The sequence below is a fragment of the Oncorhynchus nerka genome, linkage group LG20, assembly GCF_034236695.1.
Source record: "Oncorhynchus nerka isolate Pitt River linkage group LG20, Oner_Uvic_2.0, whole genome shotgun sequence".
Taxonomy (NCBI): Eukaryota; Metazoa; Chordata; class Actinopteri; order Salmoniformes; family Salmonidae; genus Oncorhynchus; species Oncorhynchus nerka.
In genome coordinates this window covers 28,573,184-28,599,694 of record NC_088415.1, presented here as the reverse complement: position 1 = coordinate 28,599,694, position 26,511 = coordinate 28,573,184, and the positions used below count along the sequence as shown (strand labels likewise).

Sequence of the window (26,511 nt, the reverse complement as noted above, 5' to 3'; positions counted from 1 at the left end):
GTTTCTGGTGTCCTTTGACAGCTCTTTGGTCTTGGCCATAGTGGAGTTTGGAGTGTGACTGTTTGAGGTTGAGGACAGGTGTCTTTTATACTGATAACAAGTTCAAACAGGTGCCATTAATACAGGTAACGAGTGGAGGACAGAGGAGCCTCTTAAAGAAGAAGTTACAGGTCTGTGAGAGCCAGAAATCTTGCTTGTTTGTAGGTGACCAAATACTTATTTTCCACCATAATTGGCAAATTAATGAATTAAAAGTCCTACAATGTGATTTTCTGGATTATTTTCCTCATTTTGTCTGTCATAATTGAAGTGTACCTATGATGAAAATTACAGGCCTCTCTCATCTTTTTAAGTGGGAGAACTTGCACAATTGGTGGCTGACTAAATACTTTTTTGCCCCACTGTACGTGCAATTTCTCCACATTGTCCATAAACATTGCTCTCTAAGTTTGCCATCATCTTGGGCAATATATCTTTAAGTAGTTTAATAAGGAAACACATAACACATTGCATCACAGACATATAATACTGATATTATACACACTAACTTTATTTAGACCTATGTCTATGACTGAGCTCTAAGCAAGAGAAAAACAGGAGACAACTATTAACACATAGCCTAAATAGTGTCTGACAGGATCAGGAAAGGGAGGGAACTGTGTGTAGTGCCAGACTGTGTAGCTAACCTTCTGACTGAGTTTGTTGTTTCTCAATATGCTCTGAGCACGCAAATTGGAGCAGGAAACGGTCAGAGTATGAGTCAAAATCAAAGTATGACTTACTGACCTACACACAATACCCCATAATGCCAAAGTGGAATTATGTTTATCAACATTATTATTTTTATTTTTTTAAATGTTACCCCCTTTTTTTCTCCCCAATTTCGTGGTACCCAATTGTTAGTAGTTACTATCTTGTCTCATCGCTACAACTACCGTACAGGCTTGGGAGAGACGAAGGTCGAAAGGAGTCGCTGGTGCGCAATGAGGCCTAGGATACCCCTACCGGCCAAACCCTCCCTAACCCGGACGACACTAGGCCAATTGTGCGTCGCCCCACGGACCTCCCGGTCGCGGCAAAGCAATTAACTTTTGTCCTGAATACAAAGTGTTATGTTTGGGGCAAATCCAATCCAATACATTACGGAATACTACTCTCCATATTTTCAAGCATAGTAGTGGTTGCATCATGTTATGGGTATACTTGTAATCGTTGAGGATAGGGGAGTTTTTCAAGATGAAAAAGAAATGGAACTAAGCACAGACAAAAATCCTAAAAATTTCAGCAGGACATTAACCTAAAACATAGGGCCAAATATACACTGGAGCTGCTTACCAAGAAGACAGTGAATGTTCGTGAGTGTCCGAGTTACAGTTTTGACTTAAAATCTACTTGAAAATCTATGGCAAGGCCTGAAAATGGATGTCTAGCAATGATTACCAACCAACTGAACAAAGCTTGAATAATTTTGAAAATAATAATGGGCAAATGTTACACAATCCATTTGTGTAAACAGAAAGACTCAAAGCTGTAATGGCTGCCAAAAGTAGTTCTACAAAGTATTGACTCAGGGGTGAGAATACTTATGTAAATTAAATATTTCTGTATTCCATTTTAAACACATTGTCATTTGAGGATATTGTGTGTAGTTGCTGTAACACAACAAAATGTGGGATAAGTCAAGGGGTATGAATACTTTCTCAAGGCACTGTAGCTAGCTGCTAAGTATGAAGTTACAAGCTTGTGTTTGCTTTATGTAGTTCTCATGATGTCTGTATTGGTGAAAGGAAATGCAGTAGCACTGGAGGGGGTAGTGCTTCTCAAATGCATTCTGTACAACCTCATCCTCACAATAACGTACTCAAGAGAACGTCCTCGGAGAACGGTAGTATTGGGAAACACCCTCAGTGTCTCGGGTTAGCCTAGCGCAATACATTGTGCACAGAGTCACATCCATCCATCATCTGGGAGTGCCTGTCCCTGAAGCAGGCAGACTAAAGCTCACACACTCCCCAGCCCCATGCAGCCCCAGCCCAGACTCCCCCTCCATCCTCCCGCCATCAACCAGCCCAACACAGCAAGGCAATATCCTCAAGGCTGGAAGGGACATAAAAGAGTGGGGTTGAGGGTTAGGAGAATGAGAAAATGGAGTTGACCCATGAATGTAAAAATAAAATCATAAATCACTGTCAGGGTCAGAAAACTGTGTACAGTGTAAATTATAACCTCAGGGTTGGTCAAAATGGGAGCTGGTAGCTAACACTTTCACTCCCTCTTCTGACAGTAATCCATTTTAGGCACAAATAGCCAAGTGGAAGTGGCCATGTTGGGAGTATCTTGGGAAAACCAAAGGATTTGGAAATTTGACCTGTTCAGCCTATAATTGTGCCTGATATTAATGATACTGTATTTCTGATGACGAAGGACATTAGCCTGGTTAGTAAGCACTATGTTGACTAAGTCGTCATGTGGCAGCATCTCTCCTCAGCAGTGCCCAGTCCCAGTGCCACCTCAGGCCCAGCCCTGTCTTCCTTGCCTCCCTCCATGGCCAGCCCATTGAGTTCAGCACAGCACTGCGCCACACTGCACAACTCTCTCTCCCGGAGTCCCTCCCCTCCTCCAGTATCAGGCTGTGGCTGTGAGTGTAGGATACTGTGGGCCAGGGCTAGAGCCGGAGTTGAAGAGAGCTTTATCTGATCTCATTACCCTCCAACAAAAGCCCAAAGCCCACGGAGAAGGCAGCAGGCAGGGGATCAGGCAGCAGCACTGTAGGGGGGGGGGGGGGGGGGGGTGGCGGGGGTCCCAGAAGGTTGGGTAAGGGAAACATGCAGACTAAAGCTCCTTTACAGGAGACAAACAGAAAAAGCATGGCGAGAGAGAATGGAAGAGAGGAGAAAGCACTAGGGTCTACATCCAGATAGCATTGTCCTGCTCTGTGTGTTATTAGGGAAAGCTCAAAGAAATGACATAGATGAAAGGATTTCTAACACTAATATTTGAATTGATGAGATGTATTTGATTATTTAGGGATCAAGGGAAAGTGCAGTATGCAAAGTGTAAATATATCTACGAGACCAAGCTAACCTTCAGGTCTATGGAGGGCTTGTCAGTGTTGTGGCCCAGAGTTCCTCCCAACTTCACCTTGCACACAGCCTTTGACCTAGCTGTGTGTACGTACGAGAGGGTGTTACGCTAGATGATGATCTGAAGCCGGGGCTGTGAGGCAGGTGGTGGGATGGTTTTAACCCTTCTGTCCACGTCCATAGGAGGTGTAGTAGGCCTAACCTGGCAGCTAGGTTCCTGAGTGATCTCATTTTATCCCTCTCTTGGAAACATCTGTCTCATCTTGTCAGCTCTGGATCTACTCTGCCGTCGTTCCCATTCCCTACTGTGGAAGGATAGGATGTACACCATCATTGGTGTTAAGACCGACAAACACAATAGAATACAGTGCCTTGCGAAAGTATTCGGCCCCCTTGAACTTTGCGACCTTTTGCCACATTTCAGGCTTCAAACATAAAGATATAAAACTGTATTTTTTTTGTGAAGAATCAACAACAAGTGGGACACAATCATGAAGTGGAACGACATTTATTGGATATTTCAAACTTTTTTAACAAATCAAAAACTGAAAAATTGGGCGTGCAAAATTATTCAGCCCCTTTACTTTCAGTGCAGCAAACTCTCTCCAGAAGTTCAGTGAGGATCTCTGAATGATCCAATGTTGACCTAAATGACTAATGATGATAAATACAATCCACCTGTGTGTAATCAAGTCTCCGTATAAATGCACCTGCACTGTGATAGTCTCAGAGGTCTGTTAAAAGTGCAGAGAGCATCATGAAGAACAAGGAACACACCAGGCAGGTCCGAGATACTGTTGTGAAGAAGTTTAAAGCCGGATTTGGATACAAAAAGATTTCCCAAGCTTTAAACATCCCAAGGGGCACTGTGCAAGCGATAATATTGAAATGGAAGGAGTATCAGACCACTGCAAATCTACCAAGACCTGGCCGTCCCTCTAAACTTTCAGCTCATACAAGGAGAAGACTGATCAGAGATGCAGCCAAGAGGCCCATGATCACTCTGGATGAACTGCAGAGATCTACAGCTGAGGTGGGAGACTCTGTCCATAGGACAACAATCAGTTGTATATTGCACAAATCTGGCCTTTATGGAAGAGTGGCAAGAAGAAAGCCATTTCTTAAAGATATCTGTAAAAAGTGTCGTTTAAAGTTTGCCACAAGCCACCTGGGAGACACACCAAACATGTGGAAGAAGGTGCTCTGGTCAGATGAAACCAAAATTGAACTTTTTGGCAACAATGCAAAACGTTATGTTTGGCGTAAAAGCAACACAGCGCATCACCCTGAACACACCATCCCCACTGTCAAACAAATACAGGACCATTCTGGAAGAAAACCTGATTGTCACGTTCTGACCTTTATTTCCTGTGTTTTGTATTTAGTTAGTATGGTCAGGGCGTGAGTTGGGTGGGCAGTCTATGTTTGTTTTTCTAGGTTTTGGGTATTTCTATGTTTTCGGCCTAGTATGGTTCTCAATCAGAGGCAGGTGTCATTAGTTGTCTCTGATTGAGAATCATACTTAGGTAGCCTGGGTTTCACTGTGTGTTTGTGGGTGATTGTTCCTGTCTCTGTGTTTGCACCAGATAGGACTGTTTTAGGTTTTCTCACGTTTGTTGCTTTTGTTAGTTATCTCATGTGTAGTTTCTTTATAAATTAAAGAACATGAATAACCACCACGCTGCTTTTTGGTCCGCTTCTCCTTTACCACAGGAAAACCCTTACACTGATGGAGTCTGCAAAAGACCTGAGACTGGGATGGAGATTTGTCTTCCAACAAGACAATGATCCAAAACATAAAGCAAAATCTACAATGGAATGGTTCAAAAATAAACATATCCAGGTGTTAGAATGGCCAAGTCAAAGTCCAGACCTGAATCCAATCGAGAATCTGTGGAAAGAACTGAAAACTGCTGTTCACAAATGCTCTCCATCCAACCTTACTGAGCTCGAGCTGTTTTGTAAGGAGGAATGGGATAAAATTTCAGTCTCTCGATGTGCAAAACTGATAGAGACATACCCCAAGCGACTTACAGCTGTAATCGCAGCAAAAGGTGGCGCTACAAAGTATTAACTTAAGGGGGCTGAATAATTTTGCACGCCCAAGTTTTTCAGTTTTTGATTTGTTAATAAAGTTTGAAATATCCAATAAATGTCATTCCACTTCATGATTGTGTCCCACTTGTTGTTGATTCTTCACAAAAAAATACAGTTTTATATCTTTATGTTTGAAGCCTGAAATGTGGCAAAAGGTCGCAAAGTTCAAGGGGGCCGAATACTTTCGCAAGGCACTGTATCTCCATTAGTGCAGGTAGGTAGACCCGGTCACTCACTGCACTTTATTGTACAATACTGTTGTAATACACTGTACTGTACTACACTGTACAGCACTGCACTGATTGTTACTTGCGGAATAAGAACATACAGGTGGTGCACTGTAAATAATAAATATTCAATAATTAGAATTTAATTAGATGTTATTACACAATAGGCCACTTCATTACAACTGCACTGTATCGTATGTACTGCAGGTAACAGCTTAACGTCTAGCCATGACATCTTTGACTCTAGTCACACATAGCAAGCTTAGTTGTGTGAAACGGACAGCTATTTCACACAAACCCAATGACGGCTATGAAAGGGTGCTGAACTGCTCTGAACCCTTCTTTTGTTGTTGCCGACGTTGGCCTGCTGAGGCTAAAGGAGCTGTCGCAATACCTCTGGTCACTGGATGCTGCTGAGGAACCACCTTGTAGAAAAACAAACACACTTCGTCGCTCCATCCTTATCTGATTTCAGAATTTGGGGATTTATGGGGCAACCTTTACGCCAGTTCTCTGAAATGCACCCTTCTACCCTACCATAAAACAATAAGAGACATGGGTGGGGAGTGATCCCAAGGTCTTAAAAAACGCACACACTCTCAGGCAGCACACACACCTTGTACTCAGCCAGGGAATGAGACTGGTTTTCTGGGAAGAGCTTAGTAGTTAGCAAGCAGGGGGAGGAAAGCAGATGGAGGACTCCAACCTCTCTATCCCCATGGCCTCCTGTGCAGCCAGCCGCAGGGAGTCACAACATTCTGAGGCAGCGTCCAGCTAGTCACTACTACCTCATTAAGACCAGGTTGAGACGCTGGTCCTGCTTAAAGTCAGCTACCTAATTGCAGTTTCCCAGAGAAAAACACTGATTATAAATATGCCAACAGGCAGGCTCTCAATCACAGCTGGTATTCATTCCTATAAACAAAACAAATTGTTACCTGTCTCTCTCCCTGCGAGTGAGCTTTAGATTGTAATAATTAATTTACTTGCCTTATTATTTGTGTGTGTGTGTGTGTTGGGGGGGCCTAGCTCAGCAGAAAGCCTTCTTCCTCTGCACAAACACAACTAGTGGTAGTCATGCTCCCACAACACTCGCATGATCACACACATTTATGGTTGTTGGCAGGAGCCTGTGAATTTGGTGGAAGGTGGAGGTGTAGTCAAACTGGACAAAATAACAGCATACTCCTCCTATCCTGGTCATCTCCTATAATTCATCTGAAGAGGATTTTTTATCTTCTCTCTGCAGCCTCCCTCTCGTGCGTGCGTGGAATCCGAGCCACAAATCCACTAGATGAACTTGGCAAACACACACACAATCAAATAGAACACACTGGGAAATGTCATATGTTAATGACGCTGAATATTTAATAGTATTTCCATTAGGTTATCACATTATTACCGGCACCATTTTTAGCCCCTCCCCTTACTTGCCTCGGAGCCCTGTGCACTGTGGCGCTGCCTATGTGGGAAATCAGCTCTGATGCAGCAGTAGAAATACCATTTGGCACCCTACTCCCTGGACTCTTGTCCGAGGTAGTGCACTATATAGGGAATATAGGGCCATTTGGGACGTATCCACTGTTCTTCTCAACCCAATAGAGGCAGGTTTATTCTGAAGGCCTCCTAGCCTGCGTCTGTCTTTAGCCCAGTACTACGGTCAGGGACAGACAGTTAATGAGGTATCATCTATTTTCCGCAATAATACATACAGTGTTCTTCTGTTAGCTTCTTTCAATACTGATGTGAAGAAGTCTGTGGGGCTTATAACAAGTATGAGCTGGGTCTCATTAGGTCTGGTCCCATTAGAGTGTTTTGAAGCAGCAGTGGTACCACTACCTAAACTGTTTAAAAACAGTATATTCCAGCCGTCCATACAATATTTTGCCACGTTCCTTCCCAGCTCATTACGCTGACTATTAGATAATGCAGCATTGTCATTCTCATCTATTTATTTTCTTTAACAGTTGACCTGGATCGTGTAGCTCGAGGTGAGGCAGGTCAAAGTCATCCTGTCATTTTCAACTGGCCTACTTTCAGTGACTTCAAACACCTTAGGCCATGTGTGGCACTGGGCTAGAGGCTGCAGCAGTGAGGTGGTTGTATTCTGCTCTGCTCTCTCTGCCTCCAGGGAGGGAAGCAGGGACCTAGACACTGTGCAGTCATCTCTACACATTTCTGGCTGCACTGTGAGCTCTGACCATGAGGGTTTTTATAAAAAATGGAGGATGAGTTTTTATAAATAACATAACAGTGCGCGTCACATGCACTGAACGTGCACTAGCAGGACGTGTACACTGTTTAGGGAAATGTAGGGAAATTACTCAGCCTCTCAGAATGTTTCTAAAGCCTACAGACAGTTTTCTCTTGCTTTTTGTGTGTGTGTGTGTGTGTGTGTGTGTGTGTGTGTGTGTTCAAAGCTAGTCATAGCTTTCTACACGCATGGACCATGTGGTCCGAGTCCCCAGTCATCATATAGCATAGTGTTTCCCACCACCTTCCCTATATGGTACAGTCCTCCACTTTACTGTGGGAAATCACAGTAGCTAGCTGAACGAGTAGAGCAGTGCTCCATCATTCATGTAAGAATCCAAAGCAGGAAACACACACAGAAACAAACCAACAACTTCCTAAATCACTTGTAATGGGTGTACTTCGTTACTAAGAATGTCAACCCAAGTACAGAGTAATCCGCCTGGATGACATGTCTGATTGGCTGAGTCTTGTGGGCCCTTTCTCTCTGGTGAGGGGGAAGTGCCTACTACAGAGTCGTACATCTTGTTGTCACAGACACTTGCCCAATGACCATTCCAGTCACAGCTCCAGTGAGAGCTCCTCGAGGGGCCACTCCACAGCTCAGCCAGCTACCCGAGGAGCCTCTCAGGCTGGGGAGGTCAGTGCATCAGGAGCCCCTCGTGGTTCCCTCTGGAGCCCCAGTGCAATCATAGCCACTCTTAAGCACTGGGCCTGAGAATCTCTTGTGGGGCGCTCCTGGGATATGTCACAACCCTGAGTCAAAGTGTGACCCCCCCCACCTCAGAGAACAGATAAATGGAATGGATGGGAGAGGAGCCAGTCTGTTCAAAATAGACAGCGAGGAGGAAGGTTTACTCCCTCCGGCAAATCATTCCCAGTGACAAGTCAAGGTTGCCTATCAAAGTTCCCTATTGGAGGGCCATATTAGAGGTTCCCATAAACATCTCATTTTCTCAGACAGGAAACGTTAGGCTATAAGCTACAACACAAATGGCTAGCTAACAACAAGCATTTCTGTATAGACGTTTCGACTTTTGACTTATTGAAGAATAGCAGATAAGATTCTTGTCTCCTTAAGTTAGAGAAGGAGAGAGCACGGCTGGCGGTGTTCTCCGCTGTTAGCTATTTGATTTATTAGCTTATTTTCGGCGGTGCGTCCATCCGCCGTGTGCAATGCTGCTCCCAGGTCCCATCTGCTACTGCTTGCTGCTGCCGGGCTAAAGAGGCAGTGAGCGGACATGTAATGATGGCTCTCTCTGGGAACATTACCTCTGCACATTTACCTGACAGCAGCAGCAGGCAAAGCCATGTCAATCACCACGGCCAAGTTGTTTCTCCTCAGCCCGCTGAAAGATGGAGTCAGGGAAAAACATCACGGTGCTCAGTAAAACACGCTGGTACTTCTATTAAGGGGCGAATGTCTCCCTGCTCAGTACCACTCACACTGGCTGTTACAGAGTGTGGATTAGAATACATGAACCTTTTGTCATGTCCCCACACAGAGTTCAAGGTGAGCACCATTTAGGTGGTGGTGGTGGTGGCTTAACCTGTCCCAGGAGGCCTTCTCTAGCTGGTCTAGAGGACCTTACAAGGCTCCCTGCCCCTCTTTTCCCAGCTCTATCCATACCTCCATCCAACCCTCTCTGTTCACCCCCTTCCTCACTGGTATGGGAACAGTAGCCCTTCCCCCACACCGGAAGCAGGGAGAGCAGAATGGTGATCGAAATTGATTCCAACATCTTCTCTCGCTTCACCCTGGCCTTTCCACTCCACTCTCATCAAAATCCAAAGAGCTTTATCTCTACCAGCCTAACTAACACACTGACTGACTTAGTGTGAGGAGTGCATGTTGTTGTGGGTACAGTGTTGAACAGCTAATTGTACTGTCTCTTTATAGCAGCTGTACACAAATCCCTTTCTTCAAAGTTCTCAGTTTTCCCCACCAACCATACCTATGAGGGATTTCATTTCAATAAAAGAGAGAGCTGAGAGAGGGGAGATCAGGGGAGAGAGAGAGATAGTCAGAGAGATGGATAAGTCTGAAGAAAGGGGATACGGATGAGTGTGTTGTGCTCACACACAGAGAGAGAGAGAGAGAGAGACAGAGAGAGAGAGAGAGGAGCGAGAAAGCAGCTATTTCTTACCGTCTTCCTCCTTAATGTGTGCGTTCTGTGGGCTGTGCATTCTCTCTCTGCGGTTCGGGGGACTCAGGTTGGAAGCAGGGCCGTGATCAGCTGATATCCATGTGGGGTCGTTCATATCAAAGTCCTCACTGCTCACTGAAGTCTCATCCTGACAGAAAAAGACAGGGAGAGGGAGAAAGAGGGGGGGGGGGGAGATTATCATGTCATTCCATGGACAGCTAAGACAGGTGAAAGAGGGAGAAAATAAAGAGATTGGAAGATATCAGACGTTACATGTGACGGATCGGACCTCAGACATCAGACAGGTTGCCAAAAGAGGTGGACTGAGGCTCCCTGTCTATGTCAGGAGACAACCTAAATGGGCTACTGAAGGAGTAGATGACACCTTGCACTAAGAAAATGAATGCATGTCTGGACTGCTGAGTGTTATGTTGTAAATAAATCAAACAACATAACCCGCCAACAATTTACTATTATGAGTATGAGACTATGGACAAAATTCAAAGGCAGCCTGTCGTTGCACATTCACAATACAGCAAAGTGATACACATCAGTCATTACAGTAGCTCTCCCTTTTTAGTCACTGCATTAAGGCAAAGAGCACAGCAGACAGAGGACTACAGACAAAATACAATAACAACTCCATCTACCAGGTCCAGAAGCCTTTAGAAGCAGGCCTATACACCATGCATACAGAGCATTAAGAAAGATGAATTAAGCATTAGAAGTCCAGCCGAGGCTCCATGACCGGAGCCAAACCCAGGCCAAAAACCAACTAATGACACCATAAGGGTTAAGGCCCCTATCTTCATTTCCATATCAGAGATGATTCTACATTCATTCCAATCCTGTTAGTTTGACTTGTGTTAGTGAGGCTCCTCTGGTTGCAGCACAGAGCAAAGAGGATCTGAGAGCCCGGCACTCCCACTAATGAGGTCCAGAGTGCTGCAGATAGCTGCCTTTCAGGCAACACAATAGACAGACAGTCAAGATACAGCGTTTCCCTCCAACAGACCCATCCACTGCACTTTAGAACTGGTTATTAAGTCTTTCCATACACTTGCAGTATGAGCGTGTACAAGCACTTATAGTCTCACACATCCGCAACACACATGTGCACACATCATATACAGTGGGGCAAAAAAGTATTTAGTCAGCCACCAATTGTGCAAGTTCTCCCACTTAAAAAGATGAGAGAGGCCTGTAATTTTCATCATAGGTACACTTCAACTATGACAGACAAAATGAGAAAAAAAATCCAGAAAATTACATTGTAGGATTTTTAATGCATTTATTTGCAAATTATGGTGGAAAATAAGTATTTGGTCAATGTTACGGATACCAGTATCCTGTGTGTGTGTGTATCCTGTGTTCTTTTCTCTCCTTCTCCCCTCACAGGTGAAAATCATTACTCCCCAATCAGTCACCAATTCAATCATCAATCAGAAGACACACCTCCTCCTGTTTCCTACCCTTTCACAGTTCCTTTCCCTTGGTTTAAAAACCCTGTCAGTTGTTTGCTCTAGAGCTAAATCTCTCTGTAAATGCCATGTCTGTAGGTCTCTGTGTTTTACTCTCTCTTTGTGTATTAACCTCTCTTTTGTTTGAGCACCTCCATAGCACTTTGTCCTCACCTGTGAGTATTGTTTTGGTTATGGTGTTTGTTTGTTTGCTGGTGGGAAAAGGGTAAACCAAGACAAGTCGCCCATGGGCATACACTACCCGTAGGTAGACTTTGTTAAATACACTAGTTAGAACTGGGCGGACCACCCACTGTATTTTTGGATAGTTAGCTGTTTTTAAAGTAGGCTAGTCTAGCTTAGGGGTGTTTTTGAATACTTATTGTTTCTTTCCTTGGGTCCAGCTCAGCCCCCCCCCCCTCAATTACCGTGTGTTTTCCAATAAACCCTGAGTTTGACGGTAGATTTCAGTAGTCGTGGTTATTTCGTTCTCACTTTGACTTTGTCACAATTATAATTTGCATGAGTTATGTTACGGGTCTCATTACCATCCCCCCCTAGACTGTCGGGCCAAAAGGGATTCGTAACAGTCAATAACAAAAGTTTATCTTATTACTTTGTTATATACTGTTTGTTGGCAATGACAGAGGTCAAACGTTTTCTGTAAGTCTTCACAAGGTTTTCACACACTTGCTGGTATTTTGGCCCATTCCTCCATGCAGAGCTCCTCTAGAGCAGTGATGTTTTGGGGCTGTTGCTGGGCAACACGGACTTTCAACTCCCTCCAAAGATTTTCTATGGGGTTGAGATCTGGAGACTGGCTAGGCCACTCCAGGACCTTGAAATGCTTCTTACGAAGCCACTCCTTCGTTGCCTGGGCAGTGTGTTTGGGATCATTGTCATGCTGAAAGACCCAGCCACGTTTCATCTTCAACGCGGGGCGGCAGGGTAGCCTAGTGGTTAGAGCGTTGGACTAGTAACCGGAATGTTGCAAGTTCAAACCCCTGTGCTGACAAGGTACAAATCTGTTGTTCTGCCCCTGAACAGGCAGTTAACCCACTGTTCCTAGGCTGTCATTGAAAATAAGAATTTGTTCTTAACTGACTTGCCTGGTTAAATAAAGGTCAAATACAATTTTTAAAAATGCCCTTGCTGATGGAAGGAGGTTTTCTCTCACGATACATGGCCCCATTCTTTCCTTTACACGGATCAGTCATCCTGGTCCCTTTGCAGAAAAACAGCCCCAAAGCATGTTTCCACCCCCATGCTTCACAGTAGGTATGGTGTTCTTTGATGCAACTCAGCATTCTTTGTCCTCCAAACACGACGAGTTCAGTTTTTACCAAAAAATTATATTTTGATTTCATCTGACCATATGACATATGACATTCTCCCAATCTTCTTCTGGATCATCCAAATGCTCTCTAGCAAACTTCAGATGGGCCTGGACATGTACTGGCTTAAGCAGGTGGACACGTCTGGCACTGCAGGATTTGAGTCCCTGGCGGCGTAGTGTGTTACTGATGGTAGGCTTTGTTACTTTGGTCCCAGCTCTCTGCAGGTCATTCACTAGGTCCCCCCCCCGTGTGGTTCTGGGATTTTTGCTCACTGTTCTTGTGATCAATTTTGACCCCACTGGGTGAGATCTTGCGTGGAGCCCCAGATCGAGGGAGATTATCAGTGGTCTTGTATGTCTTCCATTTCCTAATAATTGCTCCCACAGTTGATTTCTTCAAACCAAGCTGCTTACCTATTGCAGATTCGGTCTTCCCAGCCTGGTGCAGGTCTACAATTTTGTTTCTGGTGTCCTTTGACAGCTCTTTGGTCTTGGCCATAGTGGAGTTTGGAGTGTGACTGAGGTTGTGGACAGGTGTCTTTTATACTGAACAAGTTCAAACAGGTGCCATTAATACAGGTAACGAATGGAGGACAGAGGAGCATCTTAAAGAAGTTACAGGTCTGTGAGAGCCAGAAATCTTCCTTGTTTGTAGGTGACCAAATACTTATTTTCCACAATAAATTCATTAAAAATCCTACAATGTGATTTTCTGGATTTTTTTTTCTTCTAATTTTGTCTGTCATAGTTGAAGTGTACCTATGATAAATTACAGGCCTCATCTTTTTTTGAAGTGGGAGAACTTGCACAATTGGTGGCTGACTAAATACTTTTTTGCCCCACAGTATTTCCGTTAATTCCCATATTCCCGTTAATTCCCACGGAAAGTTTCCACCTCTGAATATTCCCAAAAATGTGCAACCCTAATCCGTACACACGTTATATATCATGCACACACACAAATCATATATCATGCACATACATCCGTACACACACATTATATATCATGCACAAACAATCGTACACACGCATCATATCATGCACACACAACAGTACACATGCGTCATATATCATGCACACACAACCGTACACGTGTCGTATAGCCTGCACACACAACAGTACACATGCATCATATATCATACACACACAACCGTACACGTGTCGTATAGCATGCACACACAACAGTACACATGCATCATATATCATGCACACACAACCGTACACGTGTCGTATAGCCTGCACACACGCGTCATATCATGCACACACAACCGTACACGTGTCGCATAGCCTGCACACACGCGTCATATCATGCACACAACCGTACACGTGTCGTATAGCCTGCACACACGCGTCATATCATGCACACACAACCGTCGTATAGCCTGCACACACGCGTCATATCATGCACACACACGTGTCATAGCCTGCACACACGCGTCATATCATGCACACACAACCGTACACGTGTCGTATAGCCTGCACACACGCGTCATATCATGCACACACAACCGTACACGTGTCATATAGCCTAGCCTGCACACACGCATCATATAGCCTGCACACACGCGTCATATCATGCACACACAACCGTACACGTGTCGCATAGCCTGCACACACGCGTCATATCATGCACACACAACCGTACACATGCATCATATAGCCTGCACACACACGTCATATCATGCACACACAACCGTACACATGCATCATATAGCCTGCACACACGCGTCATATCATGCACACACAACCGTACACGTGCGTCATATAGCCTGCACACACGCGTCATATCATGCACACACAACCGTACACGTGTCGTATAGCCTGCACACACGCGTCATATCATGCACACACAACCGTACACGTGTCGTATAGCCTGCACACACGCGTCATATCATGCACACACAACCGTACACATGCGTCATATAGCCTGCACACACGCGTCATATCATGCACACACAACCATATAGCCTGCACACACGCACACACGTCATATCATATCATGCACACACAAGCCGTGTCGTATAGCCTGCACACACGCGTCATATCATGCACACACAACCGTACACGTGTCGTCATAGCCTGCACACACGCGTCATATCATGCACACACAACCGTACACGTGTCGTATAGCCTGCACACACGCGTCATATCATGCACACACAACCGTACACGTGTCGTATAGCCTGCACACACGCGTCATATCATGCACACACAACCGTACACGTGTCGTATAGCCTGCACACACGCGTCATATCATGCACACACAACCGTACACGTGTCATATAGCCTGCTATCACTACTATCTGTATCAGTCTTTTTCTGATTGAGCAACATTAAGGGAATACACACAAAAACAAACTACACTGATTCACTAACAAGGGCAGTGATGAAACAGTCTGGAGAGGACTAACTAAGTTGGTTTTTCCAGGCGATGCCCCCTTAAATTTTGCATTAAAGTGGACAGCGCATAGTCACGATCAATAATGATGAAACCTAGATGTCACGATCAATAATGACGTAACCTGTATGTCATGATCAATAATGATAACCTACACTGAGTGTATAAAACATTAATATTGAGTTGCACCCCCCACCCCCCTTTGTCCTCAGAACAGCCTCAATTCGTTGGGGCATGGACTCTCAAAGGTGTCGAAAGGTTGCACAGGGAGGCTGGCCCATGTTGACTCCAATGCTTCCCATAGTTGTGTCAAGATGACTCAATGTCCTTTGAGTGGTGGACCATTCTTGATACACATGGGAAACTGGATCATAGTCATACTGTAGTGCAGACATCACAAAGAACCTGGATGCTCCTCCATCTTTCCACAAGGAACAACAGACATCAGCCAACCCCCCCCACATGCTTACCCAACAGGAACTGTCAGTCACCCTCTGCCCACATGCTGGCTGCCCAGCACGCACTCCAATTGGTTATCTTCTTTCACTTGCAAATTGACCTGTGCATTATTGATGAGTTTGTGTGGATGGAGAGATACAGGCGCTCCCTAACTAACGGGTCCGCTGTTGATTTGACCCAGGTGCAGCCCTACCCTACAGCATGGCACAGTGGAAGGCATCAAGACAAGGACAGGATCGAAGTACAGCACCGGTGGCCATATGTAGAAATTGTAGCAGATTGTCATTCAATTGTGACTGCTGTCACACTGGACCTAAAGATAACAAATGTCCTTGGGCAGTGGAGAGGAGATGGAGGGGTCACTGAGTCATCAGTCATGGGGAGTGGGAGGGGTCATGGTAGCATGTCCTATCGAGGTCAAGTGGAGCAGAGTGTGTAATCAGCATTCTGACGAGATGCTGCTAGGTGAATGTCAATAGATTCTCAGCTACTGTACCTATGGCACCCAATCACACTGGAGGATGCAAGTATCTGATAGCTGACATCACTGTCTCACTATAAGCCTATATGTATGTCTTCTTCTGCCACAGTTACAACAATGAGTTGGGTTTACACACACTTAACAATCCTGACATCCTGAGTGAATACACTGATGCCTGACAAGGACATAAAGTTAGGCTCGTCTTCTTTGTAGATTAACTGGTTGGCAGTCAGTACAGGCCTATGTCCGTACTAGAAATCTATGACGAAAGAAATTCATATCTATAACACACTGGCCTATATCGTTAGCACATGAATCAACTTAAAGTGAGTGATCTAAAAGGCCCTTCATTTAATCTGACGTTTAACTCCTTTTCAATTACAATCATATAAACCCACATTAACTGGTTATGTTGTTATGTGTCGGTTAGGGAGAGAATCCAATTTGGAACAATGCAGACAAGGGTTTATTGTCTACCTACCTACAGTATCCCTCCCCCAGTCTGTCTGCATCCATTTCACCCCCAACGGCTCAATCCTAGATGCTGCCCTTCCTTTTATTCGTTTTTATTGTTTATTAATGATCCCAGTCTAATGCTTTCATCTCATCTAAATGCAGATGAATCACAGCCTGGGTGGAAGGAGAAAGCAGAACCAACCAAATTACATCTCTTTGGGCTTTAATGAAATAAAGCAGCACCACTCCCTTTCTTAGGCAACATCAAATAGCCTGTGTTCAAAGATCTAAGCCCAGGCTAATTAAGATCCAACCTAATACTTTACTTTGTGTGAATATGTGACTCGGTTTATCAGTTTGGTAAACAACTGGGAAGTGGAGATCCGTCCTACTTGTCTCTATTCTGTATCAATCAATCAGATTTATTTCATAAAGCCCTTTTTACATCAGCAGCTGTATGGAACCACAAAACCATGGAAGCTACCATTTTGGACATAGCCGAGGTGTTCTTTGCAATTCCATTTCTTCAAATATCTTCCAGTATATTTGCCACTGCATCCAACCAAGGACCTGAGTCTGTTTATAAGGACAGCACTCCAGCGCAGGAGCCATTCTCCTCAAATTGAGGATGCGAGGAAAAAATAATTAACTGGTAGCACTTATATTTTTAACACGGTGGAAGAAGAGTAAAAGGCTTATATTTTTAACACGGTGGAAGAAGAGTAAAAGGCTTATATTTTTAACACGGTGGAAGAAGAGTAAAAGGCTTATATTTTTAACACGGTGGAAGAAGAGTAACAGGCTTATATTTTTAACACGGTGGAAGAAGAGTAAAAGGCTTATATTTTTAACACGGTGGAAGAAGAGTAAAAGGCTTATATTTTTAACACGGTGGAAGAAGAGTAACAGGCTTATATTTTTAACACGGTGGAAGAAGAGTAAAAGGCTTATATTTTTAACACGGTGGAAGAAGAGTAACAGGCTTATATTTTTAACACGGTGGAAGAAGAGTAAAAGGCTTATATTTTTAACACGGTGGAAGAAGAGTAACAGGCTTATATTTTTAACACGGTGGAAGAAGAGTAAAAGGCTTATATTTTTAACACGGTGGAAGAAGAGTAAAAGGCTTATATTTTTAACACGGTGGAAGAAGAGTAAAAGCATGTTGATAAGCTCCTCATTAAATAATTTTGATATGGGACCATAAATGCAATAATTCCAATGATTGACGTGCCTTCAAAAGAGTCAATCACACATAAAAACATATTCTGAGGCACAGACTTGTTCATGGTTTTAAATTCAGTCCCATTTCCCCCATGTATCTCCTTAAACACCCCCGTATTTATTCACCAAGACAATTAGGCTTAGCCAACACACTCCAATGTAAAAACAAAAAAAACAGAGGACACAAAATGACCCCTTGTGCCATCTGAAGTGCTTTTTCCACAGAGGCCGGAACTGAGAAAGTACATTTCAAGCTAATGCAGTTAGCAACCGGACCTTTCCTCTCTGCTCTGCTCAGCGCTCATATCCAGGCAGCTCTCTAGACTCTGCCAATTGTTCTCTTCGCTTTAAAGTGTTAAACAACAGACCCTCCAGTGTAAGACGAAATCGGCGTTCTTCCACCTGCCCCCTCCCCTCCTCACTTATTCTCCTCCATTCACATGGATGCTGGTATTTCAGCAGCAGCAGCACTGCATTCTCTCCTCTATAAATAGGGAGGAAGGGACAGCATGTTTATTGGCTGCCATGGAAACTGATCAGGAACATTAGGCTTGGAAATTAAATTGATTCTGAACAATTCTGGTTCTGAGAAATTTGAAGAGGAGAGAAATTAAGCACTGTTCGACTGCTAAAGATGAAGGCTAAAATACAAGGCGGATTCAGACTAGTCAATTCAAACATGTTCAGTAGAATTAATCCCAGTTTAACCAATTGACATGATTTTATTTCCTTTTACAGTAAATGCAGGCATAAGCAAATAAGAGAGGCCAGGGGCATGTGGTAAGACTGAGTAAGACATTTACAGCCTTCCGTACAAATTTTGGCATTTTCTTTATATAATCTCTCCTAATGAACATGGAGCAGCATATTGATGTCAACAGCCATAAAGGCAATAGAAGTTCCAAAATAGACAATATTATCTCAAACTTGATGAGAGTAGTAGGCAAGGTAGTATCTAGGTGGATCTAGACCAGGCCTGGGCAATTATTTTCCATGGAGGGCCACATGAGAATATATTTTTGCCATCGCGGGCCAGAATCATATTACAGGATTATACATCATGTATTGGCAGATATATATATATATATATACACACTGTAAATCACATCCAGATATGCTACTTAATTTACTTTTTTAACATGCACAGAAATAAACCACACCCGTGTTTTCCTTTGATTATTAAACATGCAATGAACTACACAGAGGGAAAAGTACACTGTGCATTCAGCACCACGGACAGAACTCTTGTTAACAGGTATGTACAATAACACAAGAAAGAGAGAGAGCTCAACATTACATTTAAAACTACTCAATCTGTGTGAGGAGTGAAGTCTCTGATGGGCATTGACTAGAGAGGTGATGTCAGGTATAGTCTCTGATGTCGCTATGCGCAGGATTGCTGAGAGGTGAGAGTCAGTAAAAGAGGATCTGTGCCTTGACTTGTTATATTTCATCACTGAAAATGTCTGTTCACATACATAAGTTGACCCAAACAGTACAAACATCTTCTGAGCATGACTCCTAATCTTTGGAAAGATTTGTTCATCGAGAGATGCATAGAACCTCATCAGTGACATTGTTTTGAATAGTTCTCCAATCACTGCATCAGATTGAAGATCGATAAGCTCAAGTTGCAGGTCAGTGGGAGCGTTATCCACATTCACAAGGTGAAAGGAGAGGAAACCAACAACATGTCATTTCCCAACACTTTGAAATCCTAAAAACGACGAGAAAACTCATTGTTCAAAGCACACAGCAGTGATGTATACTTCTCCCGCTGGTCATCTGATAGGGAACAGACTAGTAGTGTCGAAAGGTGGGTGAGATTGTTGGCTTCTACTTGGCGGGTCAGGAGGAGTAATTTTTAGTTGAAGGCTTTGACAAGGCTGTATACATGTGATGTGCAAAAACGCCCTTCCCTTGTAGTTCGGAATTCAGTTCATTCATAAGGGCCATGATGTCCACGAAGAATCAGCCAACCATTCTTTATCTTGCAGTTGAGGGCAGCTTTCATTTGCAAAAACTCAGCAATCTCCGACTTCAGGTCTCACACCCTTTTAAGCGCCTTCCCCAAACTCAGCCATCTCATGTTTGTGTGGTAGGGGAGATCTGCATAACCCGACTCCGTCTCTTCCAACAGTGAGACAAACTGCCTGTGGTTTAAAGATTTTGCTCTTATGAAGTTTACCACTTTAGTGACTGTATCCACATGGCTCATTTTCAGAACACATTTACAGAGCACCTCCTGATGACTAATGCAATGCAGGAAATTAATGTTCTGATCTGCGTTCAGCTCAGCTACTTGATCTTGTATCCTTTTCAAAAGGCCAATGTTGTTTCCTGTGAAGTTTGGGCACCCATCAGTGGTCACACTGGATAACTTTTCAAAACTCAGTCCCAGCTTTGCCACACACTTATTAATCTCCAATAAATCTTTCCCTGTGGTTGTGCTCTTCATTGACTGCACTGAAGCAAGTTCCTCTCATTTCAAAGCCTGGGGTTATGCCTCGGAAGAATATCAACAACTGTGCCGTGTCACGTGCATCACTGCTCTCATCCAGGGCCAAGGATAAATAGGTGAAATCCTTTATCTTGTCTTTCAACTGTTGTCCCATATTCTCTGTGAATACGACGTGTCACTGTTCATCTTGACAGGGGAAAAAACTTCAAACAGCTCTTTCTTGTCGGGTCAAAGTATTGCTGCAGAGTCAATGAAACATTCTTTAATGAATTCGCCCTCAGTGAATGGCTTACTATGTTTAGCAATTTTGTGGGACAATACAGAGCTAGCTCTCGCAATTCTGTTGTTTGTTGAATGCAGTTTTGTGAAAAGTCCTTGCTGCTTTTGCAACTGAGAATGCAACTCTTTCGATGCACTTGCCCTCTGCTCAGAAGACATATTCCTATATTTCTCTGAATGCTTCGTCTGGAAGAGTAGGGACAAGCTGTGGTCTTTCAAGACAGCGATGCTCTCTTTGCACACTAAGCACACAGCTTTCCCTGATACCTCAATAAAATAAACATTTCAATGTCCACTCTTGCTGGAACTCTACATTCATTGTCTACTTTCCTTTTCTTTGAAAAACAATTTTTTTGCGCAATTTCTAGCTAGCTACTATCTGTAACTGTGACGTGTGTGTCAGCCTGACAGTCACTGTCTGTCCTCGTGCAGTTGTTATTTATACGTGAATTCAAAATAAATGTCCCACAAGCGGTGGGAGTTCAATCATTACACAAATGGTGAGTATTCAAAACTTTACGATCGCAAATTCTTTAAGTGATCTGAGCATGATTCCGTGGGCCATATTGAATCAGGTCGCGGACGGGCCTGGCCTTTGCCCAGGCCTGATCTAGATGGATGTTATGAATGTCCTAGTATGTCCAAATGTCTTTCAATACAATTTCTCTTAGAAATCAATGAGGAAGTTGGGGGAGCAGCAGGAAAAGTGTATCATTTCAGAACAGAGGTGATAATATTGATAAGTGTGTGGCGTTTGTTGGCTGAGGCACAATGCGAATCCACACACACACACACACACTGGAAGGATTAAACAAGGTGCAGACGACAATCCTCCACTGCAAAGTATTGATCGCAGGAAAAACCAACCGTGAAGAGAGGAATATACACTATACAGTGCATTCGGAAACTATTCACACCCCTGGACTTTTTCAACATTTTATTACATTACAGCCTTATTCTAAAATGTAAAATGTTTTTTTCCCTCATCAATCTACACACAATACCCCATAATGACAAAGCAAAAACTTTTTATTTTTTATTTTAGCAAATGTATATATATATCATTTTCTTTTTACTGTAATATCACATTTACATAAGTAAATTCTTCTCTGCAGATCCTCTCAAGCTGTCAGGTTGGATTGGGAGTGTCGCTACACAGCTATTTTCAGGTCTCTCCAGAGATGTTCGATCGGGTTCAAGTGGGCTCTGGCTGGGTCACTCAAGGACATGCAGAGACTCCGAAGCCACTCCTGTGTTGTCTTGACTGTGTGCTTAGGGTCATTGTGCTGTTGGAAGGTGAACCTTCGCCCAAGTCTGAGGTCCTGAGCAGGTTTTCATCAAGCATTTCTCTGTACTTTGCTACGTTCATCTTTCCCTCGATCCTGACTCCTCTCCCAGTCCCTACTGCTGAAAAACATCCCAACAGCATGATGCTGCCCCTACCATGCTTCACCGTATGAATGGTGCCAGGTTTCCTCCAGACGTGTCACTTGGCATTCAGGCTACAGAATTCAACTTTGGTTTCATCAGACCAGAGAATCCTTTAGGAGCCTTTTGGCAAACTCCAAGTGGGCTGTCATCTGCCTTTTACTGAGGAATGGTTCCGTCTGGCCAAACTACCATAAAAGTCTACAGAGCTGGTTGTTCTTCTGGAAGATTCTCCTATCTCCACAAAGGAACTCTAGAGCTCTATCAGAGTGATCATCGGGTTCTCGGTCACCTCCCTGACCAAGGCCCCCCCTCCTCCCCCCGATTGCTCAGTTTGGTCAGGCAGCCAGCTCTGTGTTCTTGGGGACCTTCAATGCTGCAGAAATGTTTTGGTACCCTTCCCCAATTCTGTGCCTCGACACAATCCTGTCTCGAAGCTCTACGGACAATTTCTTCGACCTCATGGCTTGGTTTTTGCTCTGACATGCTGTCAACTGTGGGACCTTATATAGACAGGTGTGTGCCTTCCAAATCATGTTCAATCAATTGAATTTACCATTGGTGGACTCCAATCAAGTTGTAGAAACATCTCAAGGATGATTAATGGAAACAGGATGCACCTGAGCTCATAGCAAATGGTCTGAATACTTAAGTAAATAAGCTATTTCTGTTATTTATTGATTTTGCTCTGTCATTATGGGGTATTGTGTGTAGATTGATGAGAAAAATGTTTTTTTAATCAATTTTAGAATAAGGCTGTAACATAACATGTGGAAAACGTCAGGGGGTCTGAATACTTTCCAAATGCTCTGTATATACAAAAGTATGTGGACACCCCTTCAAATTAGTGGATTTGGCCATTTCAGTGTGTATATAATCGAGCACACAGCCATGCAATCTCCATAGACAAGCATTGTCAGTAGAATGGCCTTACTGAAGAGCTCAGTGAATTTCAACGTGGCACCGTCATAGGATGCCACCTTTCCAACAAGTCAGTTCATAAAATTTCTGCCATACTAGAGCTGCCCCGGTAAATTGTAAGTGCTGTTACTGTGAAGAGGAAACATCTACAGCAAAAACGGCATTCCATGGCCGAGCAGCCACACAAGAGTAAGATTACCATGCGCAATGCCAAGCGTCGGCAGGAGTGGTGTAAAGCTCGCAGCCATTGGATTCTGAAGTAGTGGAAATGTGTTCTCTGCAGTGATGAATCACGCTTCACCATTTGGCAGTCCGACGGACAAATCTGGGTTTGGCGGATGCCAGGAGAACGCTACCTTCTCAAATGTATAGTGCCAACTGTTAAGTTTGGTGGAGGAGGAACAATGGTCTGGAGCTGTTTTTCATGGTTCGGGCTAGGCCCCTTAGTTCCAGTGAAGGGAAATCTTAACGCTACAGAATACAATGACATTCTAGACAATTCTGTGCCTCCAACTTTGTGGCAAAAGTTTTGGGAAGCCCCTTTCCTGTTTCAGCATGACAATGCCCCCAAGCACAAAGCAAAGTCCATGCAGAAATGGTTTGTTGAGATCGGTGTGGAAGAACTTGACTGGCCTGCACAGAGCCCTGACCTTAACCCCATCGAAAACACATTTGGGATAAATTGGAACGCCGACTGCGAGCCAGGCCTAATCGTCCAACATCAGTGCCCGATCTCACTAATGCCCTCGGGGCTGAATGGAAGCAAGTCCCTGCAGCAATGTTCCAACATCTAGTGGAAAGCCTTCCCATAAGGCTGTTATAGCAGCAAAGGGGGGACCAACTTCATATTAATGCCCATGATTTTAGAATGAGATGTTCGACGAGCAGATGTCCATATCATTTGGTAATGTAGTGTACCACCACGGACACAGACATTACTTGCGCACACTCAAAAACACACACATATAACCCATTCATTACACGCAGATGGCAGACGTTAGTATGCACCTACAGCTCAAGCAAGTGTGACAGGGGGCAGAAATACTTAGTAAATAAATAAATAGTCTCATCAAAGTTGATGATAGTGAAAAGTGGATGAGGATTGGAACAGGCAAGGTGATGGACAGGCTGCTGGAAGAACACACAGACAGATGAATATCAATATCTGCTGTATAATATTAAACCACTAGACATGTGTGCCAAAGGACTAATAGAAAGCATTCTATTACTATGAAGATGGGGCTGACAATAATCAATGATTCCCACCTGACCTTCATGGGTCAGTCAACAAGCCTGGTGGGAAGCTATTTCTGTGGCTGCTGAGTTCAGGAGGAACACAGCTAACTGAGCAGGGCTGGTAGAGTCACACTGAGATTGGGCTGGGGAGGGGACAACTACATCTGAAACTATATCTCCACAGTCAATTACACTGCGACTGCATGTTACTCTATCCAGTCTAACAACAGAGAGTGTGAGTGGTAAAAAAGGCAACAGACTACAGGGCGTCGGAACGATCTGCGACTTGTGTTTCCGAATCTCAGCCGAATCAGCCGTTGGTACTGGAGAGTTGAAAACGTGTGTCATTGATCATGACCACAAGGACATAGACAGACAGCATACTCTTCTATTGGCACAATAAGTACAGCCAGTAACCGACAGACAGACAAACATGAAGCAGAATGAGGAGCAAGAAACAAGATTACCAAGAGAAAAGCAAGTCCATAAATGTCATGCCCCAGAATCTATTAATTACATTGGTGAAAAGGTGCTGAGTCCCTGATGATAAATAGAGAAGGAGCAGGATGCTTTGGGAACAAGGAAAGCGTGTTTCTGGGGATAGGACCAGGTCTGCATCAAGTGCTATTTGTAATTGTATTTATTAAGGATTAATGATCCCCATTAGCTGCTGCCAGCTGCTCTTCCTGGGGTCCAGCAATATTAAGGCAGTTAAATACAATTAAAAATAGTACATGACATTACATTTCATAACACCTTTCACAACACATTAAGTGTGTTCCCTCAGGCCACTACTCTACTACCCCATATCTACAATACAAAATCCATGTGTATATGTGTGTGGAGTATGTGTGTGTCTGTGTCTGTGTGTCTCTCTTCACAGTCCCTGCTGTTCCATAAGGTGTATTTTTAGCTATTTAAAAAAAAAAAGGATTCTACTGCTTGTATCAGTTACTTGATGTGGAATGTAGTCATGGCTCTATGTAGTACTGTGTGCCTCCCATATCCTGTTCTGGACTTGGGGACTGTGAAGAGACCTGTGGTGGCATGTCTTGTAGAGAATGGATGGGTGTCTGAGGTGTGCTAATAGTTAAAACAGACAGCTCGGTGCAGTCAACATGTCAATATTTCTTACAAAAACAAGTAGTGATGAAGTCAATCTCTAATCTCTTGACATGAATGTTATTGATGTTAGCTCTCTGCGTGCATTTAAGGGCCAGCCGTGCTGCCCTGTAACGAGCCAATTGTAATTTTCCTAAATCCCTCTTTGTGGCACCTGACCAGATAACTGGACACTAGTCCAGGTGTGACAACACTGGGGCCTGTAGGACCTGGCTTGTTGATAGTGGGCTGCACTTTATTATGGACAGACTTCTCCCCATTTTAGCTACTGTTGCGTCAACATGTTTTGACCATGACAGTTTACAATCCAGGGTTAGGCCAAGCAGTTTAGTCACCTCAGCTTGCTTAATTGACACATTATTCATTACAATACTTAGTTGAGGTTTAGGGTTTAGTGAATAATTTGCCCCAAATACAATGATTTTAGTTTTTTAAATATTTAGGACTTATTTCTTGCTACCCACTCTGAAACTGACAGCAGCTCTTTGTTAAGTGTTGCAGTAATTCCACTCACTGTAGTAGCTGACGTGTATAGTGTTGAGTCCTTCGCATACATAGTACATACACACACACTGGCTTTACTCAGAGAAAGTGGCAGGTCATTAGCAAAGATTGAAAAAAGTAAGAGGCCTAGACAGCTGCCCTGGGGAATTCCTGATTCTACCTGGATTATGTTGGAGATGCTTCCATTAAAGAACACCCTATGTGTTCTGTTAGACAGGTAACTCTTTATCCACAATATAGCAGGGGGTGTAAAGCCCTAACACATATGTTTTTCCAGCAGCAGACTATGATTGATGATGTCAAAAGCCGCACTGAAGTCTAACAAAACAGCTCCTACAATATTTTTATCATCAATTTCTCTCAGCCAATCGTCAGTAATTTGTGTAAGTGCAGTGCATGTTGAATGTCCTTCCCTATAAGCGGCTAAAAGTCTGTTCATTTGTTTACTGTAAAACAGTATCGGGTCGAACACAATGTTTTCCAAAAGATTACTAAGGGTTGGTAACAGGCTGATTGGTCAGCTATTTGAGCAACACCATGGGGGTTTTACTATTCTTGGGTAGCGGAATGACTTTAGCTTCCCTCCAGGCCTGAGGGCACACTTTCTTGTAGGCTTCAATTGAAGATATGGCAAATAGGAGGGGCAATATTGTCCGCGATTATACTCAGTCATTTTCCATCCAAGTTGTCAGACCCAGGTGGCTTGTCAATGTTGATAGACAGCAATACCTTTTTCACCTCTTCCACACACTCTACGAAATTCAAAATGACAATGCTTGTCTTTCATAATTTGGTCAGTTATACTTGGATGTGTAGTGTTGGCGTTTGTTGCTGGCATGCCTAACTTTGCTAATCTTGTCAATGAAAAAAATAATAGGTAAGATCTTTACTATGCATTAACAAAAGACACAACACACAAAAGACTTCCTGAATCATAGC

The 26,511-nt window shown here is 43.6% G+C and overlaps 1 protein-coding gene across 3 annotated transcripts in view; it reads right to left on the bottom strand.

Moving 5' to 3' along the window:
* Window positions 1-26,511, bottom strand: part of LOC115102200 (nucleolar protein 4-like) — a 158,815-nt gene that overhangs the window by 57,629 nt on the left and 74,675 nt on the right. For all 3 annotated transcript variants that reach the window (XM_065005363.1, XM_065005362.1, XM_065005361.1), the window contains exon 5: window positions 9,808-9,955. In XM_065005363.1, coding sequence (XP_064861435.1) covers window positions 9,808-9,955 — 148 coding nt within the window. The remainder of the gene's footprint in view (window positions 1-9,807; window positions 9,956-26,511) is intronic.